This window comes from Sinocyclocheilus rhinocerous, unplaced genomic scaffold, assembly GCF_001515625.1.
Source record: "Sinocyclocheilus rhinocerous isolate Xijiao unplaced genomic scaffold, SAMN03320098_v1.1 scaffold11, whole genome shotgun sequence".
In the NCBI taxonomy this organism is placed as follows: Eukaryota; Metazoa; Chordata; class Actinopteri; order Cypriniformes; family Cyprinidae; genus Sinocyclocheilus; species Sinocyclocheilus rhinocerous.
Genome location: NW_015625587.1, coordinates 1,606,204 through 1,613,270, shown reverse-complemented (window position 1 = coordinate 1,613,270; position 7,067 = coordinate 1,606,204). Strand labels below are relative to the sequence as shown.

General features: G+C 39.4%; 1 protein-coding gene across 1 annotated transcript in view; it reads left to right on the top strand.

Moving 5' to 3' along the window:
- The first annotated feature begins 382 nt into the window (after window positions 1-382).
- Window positions 383-7,067, top strand: part of LOC107755706 (phosphoinositide 3-kinase regulatory subunit 4-like) — a 25,808-nt gene continuing 19,123 nt past the window's right edge. The window contains exons 1-10 of the mRNA XM_016572593.1: window positions 383-610; window positions 967-1,727; window positions 1,824-1,957; window positions 2,689-3,298; window positions 3,871-4,005; window positions 4,170-4,391; window positions 4,470-4,643; window positions 4,737-4,882; window positions 5,039-5,242; window positions 5,745-5,946. Coding sequence (XP_016428079.1) covers window positions 1,010-1,727; window positions 1,824-1,957; window positions 2,689-3,298; window positions 3,871-4,005; window positions 4,170-4,391; window positions 4,470-4,643; window positions 4,737-4,882; window positions 5,039-5,242; window positions 5,745-5,946 — 2,545 coding nt within the window. The 5' untranslated portion in view covers window positions 383-610; window positions 967-1,009. The remainder of the gene's footprint in view (window positions 611-966; window positions 1,728-1,823; window positions 1,958-2,688; window positions 3,299-3,870; window positions 4,006-4,169; window positions 4,392-4,469; window positions 4,644-4,736; window positions 4,883-5,038; window positions 5,243-5,744; window positions 5,947-7,067) is intronic.

Below are 7,067 nucleotides of genomic sequence, written 5' to 3'. Positions count from 1 at the left end.
TACATTTCCACCTTGCATTCTTTAGCCTTCTTTTTATTGTAAAGATCATTACTTTTGGTTTTTCCACTGAGAACTTAAATCCCCATTTTGTCCCCCACTCTTCAACTTGATTAATTCCCTTTTGTAATTTCTTGTTTATAAATTCACCATTTCATCCTCTCTTCCATATAGCTCCATCATCCGCAAATAGGGATCTCCCCATATCCACTAGAAGCTCTGAGTATATACCTCTGACGCATTGAAATGACTCTACAACTAAAGTCCGAACATCCCGAATGATAGCTTCCGGTTTCCGGTTTGCCGGCTGATCTAGGATCAGAGAAGTGAGGCATTTCATCCAATAGCGTATCGCTAATGAGCTGAGGAACAGATCTCAGATCAGCCAATAGAGACGCAAACCTCTGGTTCGCTCCTAGGACATAATAACAAACGAAGCGGCTCTTTTATGCAAATATCTATATGTTGTATCATTCGTATGATTTGACAAGTTTGTTAGTAACGTTCGTTTTAACTTGGGCAAAATGTAGAATGTCATTTTGAGTAAGGTGGGAGGAAACAACTCTTGCTAACCAGTCAGTTAGTTGACAGCGCGCTGGGCTCAAAGAATCAGGTAAACAGCCGTTTATTTTTACATCAGTGCTGTACATGTATGCGCACATGTATGTGACATAGTACGCTATAACTGCCAACTTATATCGAGCGAAAATTGCAATAATGTAAATATTTGGAGTTTTATGTTTTGTAGCATTGCTAACAGATATGATGCAGCATTTTATGTCTCATGACACTGTATGTGAAGAATACTGTATACTGAATTTGATGATTATCCTAAATATATGACAAAACTTTACATGTATCTACTCCAATTATTAGTAATTATTTTAAGATAAATCTGATTTTTGTAATAAACTGCAGAACCATCTGTCTGTCTCTCTCTCTCTCTCTCTATCTATCTATCTATCATAGGTATAAATTTGTCTTTAAGGACAACCATCTCTAATCCAGTGAGATGGGGAACCAGCTGGCTGGAATTGCTCCATCACAGATTCTTTCAGTGGACAGTTACTTCTCTGACATCCATGATTATGAATATGACAAAAGTCTGGGAAGTACACGGTTTTTCAAAGTGGCCCGGGCGAAACATAGAGAAGGTTTGGTTGTGGTTAAAGTCTTTGCGATCCAGGACCCCTCTCTGCCCCTAACCAGCTACAAACAAGAGCTGGAGGAGCTGAAAATCAGACTGCACTCCTGTCAGAACTGTCTGCCTTTTCAAAAAACCACACTTACTGAGAAAGCAGCCATACTATTTCGACAATATGTTCGGGATAACTTGTATGACCGTATCAGTACGCGGCCGTTCCTCAACAATGTGGAGAAGAAGTGGATCGCCTTCCAGCTCCTCAATGCTGTGGACCAGGCCCATAAATCTGGTGTGCGTCATGGTGATATTAAAACAGAGAATGTTATGGTGACAAGCTGGAACTGGGTGCTTCTCACAGACTTTGCTAGTTTTAAACCTACATACTTACCTGAAGACAACCCTGCAGATTTCAACTACTTCTTTGACACGTCCAGGAGGAGAACGTGCTACATTGCACCAGAGAGATTTGTGGATGGCAGCATGTTTGCCACAGAAAGTGACCAGACAACTCCGCTTGTGGATCTCTCCAGCAATAGCCAGAGGACCAGGGGAGAACTCAAGCAGCCCATGGACATCTTCTCAGCTGGTATCCATCACCATTATATTGTTTTCTGTTTGCTTAAAGCCGATGCATTAATATGACATTTTTCAAAGATCTTTCTTTTTTATTTTCTTTTGATAGGTTGTGTGATTGCAGAGTTGTTTACAGAGGGTGTCCCACTCTTCGACCTCTCGCAACTGCTGGCTTACCGTAAAGGACATTTCCAAACCGAACAAGTGCTGATGAAAATTGAAGATTGCAGTATTAGAGAACTGGTAGCTTTTCTATTCTTATGAGATTTTTGATACTGTATATTATTTCAGTTTAGCTTTTACAAATGTTTACACTACCATTCAAAAGTTTGGGATTGTAAGTGTTTCTTGAAAATGTTTTGAGTTCTCCTAAGCTTACTGAGACTGCTTTTCTTTGATCAGAAATACAGTAAAAAGCAGTAATATTGTGAAATAGTATTACAATTTAAAATAATAACTTTTCTATTTTAATATATTTCAAAATTAAATGTATTCCCATGATGGCAAAGATTAATTTTCAGCAGCCATTCCTCTGGTCTTCTGCGTCACAAGATCTTTCAGAAATTATTCTAATATGCAGATTTGGTGCCCAAGAAACATTTATTATTATTATTATTATTATTATTATTATTAATGTTGAAAGGAGTGGTGTAGGTTAATATTTTTGTGGAAACGTTGATACTTTTTTTCGGGATTCTTTGATGAATACAAAGTTCAGAAGAACAGAAATAGAAATCTTTTGTAACATTTTGAATGTCTTTACTGTCACTTTTGATCAATTTTATGAGTCCTTGCTGAATAAAAGTATTAATTTCTTTCAAAAAATCTTACTGACCCCAATCCTTTGAATGGTAGTGTGATTTATTTGATACATTATATAATAAACAACACATCTGATAAATAATATGATACTAGTTAGTACTCTTAGTTAGATACTGGGTAGTACTCCGTATAATTTCATCCACTCTATGCAGGTGGCAGAAATGGTGCAGCGAGAACCGGAAAAGCGTCTGACAGCTGAAGAATATCTAAAGCAGCAGCGAGGCAAAGCTTTCCCAGAAATCTTCTATACCTTCCTTCAGCCCTATATGGCGCAGTTTGCCAAGGAAACCTTCCAGTCTGCTGACGAGAGGGTGTTGGTGATTCGTAAGAACCTGGAGAACATCCTCAATAACCTGTGCAGTGGCGGGCAGACGGGGAAGACTGAAAAACAGGAGAAGGCATCTCAAGAGCTTAGTTCATCCAAGGAGCAAGGGCTGGTGGTGCTGGTGTCAGTGATCACATCCTGTCTTCAGACACTGCGTTTCTGCGACTCCAAGCTGGCAGCGCTGGAGCTGATTCTTCATCTGGCTGGCCGGCTGAATGTGGAGATTGTGCTGGACAGGATTACACCTTACTTACTGCACTTCTGCAATGACACTATGCCACGGGTCAGGGCTGAGGCTGTCCGCACACTGACTAAAGTTCTGGCACTGGTCAAGGAGGTTCCTCGCAATGATGTCAATATCTACCCAGAATACATTTTACCTGGGATTGCGCACTTGGCCCAAGATGAAGCCACAATTGTCAGACTTGCTTATGCAGGTATTCTAGTACTAGAAAATGCCTGAATGAATTGTTTCTAAATTGTCTGATCTAAATTGCTCTTTTTATATGTGTTAATAGTTTTCACAATCCAATCGGTCTTTGATTTTAAATAAAACTAAAGAAATTAAATCTTTAAATTGGAAATTCTTTGATATTTCTTAAGTCACAGAAGTAAAAATGGATTGTGAAAGCCATTTTATATTGACTTAAACATATTTATATACTTTAATATAATTCATTATATTATATTACTGTTTAAAAGTATGGGTTCAGTAAGATTTTTTTAAAGAGACAATTCATACTTTTATTCTGTAAGGATGCATTAAATTGAACAAACGTGACAGCTAATACACTTTTACATGTTGCAATGTAATCTTTTACAGATTACAATTTAAAATATAATATAAAGCAGTTTTAAATTGTAAGAATATTTGAAAATATTACTGTTTTTACTGTGTTTTTGATCAAAAAAAGTGCAGCCTGGGTGATCATAAGAAAAAGAAAAAAAAATCAACCCTAAACATATGAACATTATATTTCATTACATTATATTATATTATATATTATAGAGAACATAGCGCATTTGGCTGAGACAGCACTGCGTTTTTTGGAGCTGGTGCAGGAGAATAATTTGAGCTCTGAACAAGACCTCAATGGGGAGGACACAGAAGAAACGCTTCACCCCAATGAAAACTATGATTCAGGTAAATGTTTGTCCTTCAATAAAATCTCACTTTTATAGTACGCTTAAAAGAAAGTTAAATCCAAATGTAAGATCCCACTTTATGCACTTAATAGACAGCTTGCATGGAAACATTCTAATGCTGTCATTAAAATGCTGTGGATATGACCCATCCCTTGTCTAAAGAGCTGCAGGCCTTGCATGAGATGGTTCAACAGAAGGTGGTGACTTTACTGAGCGACCCTGAGAACATCGTCAAACAGACGCTGATGGAGAATGGCATCACGCGCCTCTGCGTGTTCTTTGGCAGGCAGAAAGCCAACGATGTCCTTCTCTCCCACATGATCACCTTCCTCAACGACAAGAATGACTGGCACCTCCGTGGAGCTTTCTTTGACAGCATAGTAGGTAGGTTGCCGTCACGTCACTTCATATAATATCAGACAGTCTCTTGCAACATGTCACCAAATCTCCTTCTCCCTGCAGGTGTAGCAGCATATGTGGGCTGGCAGAGTTCCTCCATCCTGAAGCCTCTTCTGCAGCAAGGCCTGAGTGACGCTGAGGAGTTTGTCATTTATAAAGCTCTCAATGCTCTCACTTGCATGTGTCAGCTGGGGCTACTGCAGAAACCTCACATCTATGAGTTTGTCGGTGATATTGGTGAGAGAAATTCTGTACTTTTGTATGCCATTGTATAATGTGCTTCGTAATTGCTCTGTATGATTTATTATTTAAAACGTTATTGTCCTACAGCTCCTTTCTTGTGCCACCCCAATCTGTGGATCCGCTATGGAGCCGTGGGTTTCATCACTGTTGTCGCTCAGCACCTAAACATCGCTGACGTCTACTGCAAACTCATGCCCCATCTCAACCCTTTCATCACACAGCCTATTATACAGGTGATTAGTCACAACTACTCTGAATAAAATTCTCCTTTTGCATCCATTTTTGCATGAATGAAAGGAAGTTATACAGGTTTGGAAGGACATGAGGGTGAGTAAATGATGACAATTTTCATATTGGTTCGGTTGAACTCTCTTTTTGCCTTTGGACAGATTGATAAGGAGATTGTGTTGCTCAGTGTGCTGAAAGAGCCTGTAAGTCGCTCCATCTTTGACTATGCACTGCGTTCCAAAGACATTGGAAGCCTCTTCAGACACCTGTTACTCCGCCAAAAAAAGCGCAATGGCTCCATCCCAGAATGCCCTGTTCCTGAGGATCCCGCAATTGCCCAGCTGCTTAAGAAACTTCTTTCACAGGTCAGGAAAAAAATTTGTTAGTTTCATGTTTTTATTTTTTTAATTACTGTTGATTTAATTTTATTTAAGTTTTATTGTCTTCACAAATGTATAAGGCTGCTAGTTCATTTTTAAATGAGGAAATAATTACTTTGTTTTAGAACAACATTTCTGTTATGAAAATCCATAGCTCTTGCCCTAACCCAGGGGTAGGCAAGTTCGGTCCTAGAGAGCCGCAGTCCTACAGAGTTCAGCTCCAACCCTAATCAAACACACCTGAACAAGCTAATCAATGTCTTCAGGATTACTAAGGCTATAGGCAGGTGAGTTTTTTTTTTCAGGGTTGGAGCTGAACTCTGCAGGACTGCGGCCCTCTAGGACCGAACTTGCCTACCCCTGCCCTAACCCTAATCCTGAGCAATGGTTGGTTAATAGAAGTCTTGTTTCAGGAACAATAAGGCATGTTGTCTCATGTCACACTTGTATAAATCAAGTTAAGCTGTTATCATGTGATTCCCTTCAGGGAATGACAGAGGCTGAGGAGGACAAGCTCTTAGCTCTGAAAGACTTCATGCTCAAGTCCAACAAGGCCAAAGCCAACATCATAGACCAGAGCCACTTGAGTGATGGAGCCCACAGTGGAGTCATTGATCTCAGTACACTGGGCATCACTGGCCGACAGGTGGACCTCATCAAGCCTAAGCAGGAGCCTGAAGACAAGAGAGGTGTGAGACACACTTTCTGCATTCATATTTAGTTGGAGCTGAACTCTGCAGGACTGCGGCCCTCTAGGACCGAACTTGCCTACCCCTGCCCTAACCCTAATCCTGAGCAATGGTTGGTTAATAGAAGTCTTGTTTCAGGAACAATAAGGCATGTTGTCTCATGTCACACTTGTATAAATCAAGTTAAGCTGTTATCATGTGATTCCCTTCAGGGAATGACAGAGGCTGAGGAGGACAAGCTCTTAGCTCTGAAAGACTTCATGCTCAAGTCCAACAAGGCCAAAGCCAACATCATAGACCAGAGCCACTTGAGTGATGGAGCCCACAGTGGAGTCATTGATCTCAGTACACTGGGCATCACTGGCCGACAGGTGGACCTCATCAAGCCTAAGCAGGAGCCTGAAGACAAGAGAGGTGAGTGACACACTTTCTGCATTCATATTTACCGTTATTTGAGGATATATTTATGCTTCTCATGTCATTGGGTCACCATTTGAAATGAATGCATTTTATTTTTATTTGTTTACAGACTTCATCCCTTCTGCCTCTGGTATATTGTTTAGGTCTCATGCAGCTGAGCTCTATTTGAAGTTATAATCACTCGCTTTGACTAACTCAGGTTAACAGGCAGATGTGTGATGTGGATAGATCCACTTTGTTTTGCACGACAGCTCATGTTGGCTAATAATGCTTTTTTTTGTTGCAGTCAGTTTGTTACAAACCAGTAGGAGTGTACTTTCAGAGTGCTCAGTATGGCTGCACAATTAATCGAATTTCTAATCGCGATTACAATTATGGATACCAAAAATACATAATCGTTCAAACTTTGCTTTGAACTTCAAAGTCCACTTATGTTATCCTCCGTGCTTAAGATGTTTTTTTCTTTCTACAGGTTATCTTAAGGGTTTTTCCATGGTTTCAATTTTAGTTTTAATATAACATTATAATACCATGCATATTTTTACTTTTTTTCATTTAAAGAAGAAACTAATCCATGTACATGTGACATTTGAGGCTTAATACTACAGAAAATCAATAAAAGTTTTTCAGGAAGAGTGTTTTCAGCTTGTTTATTTTCATATAAAAATATGGCATGCAGTTGCTTCAAACAATGGTATAAA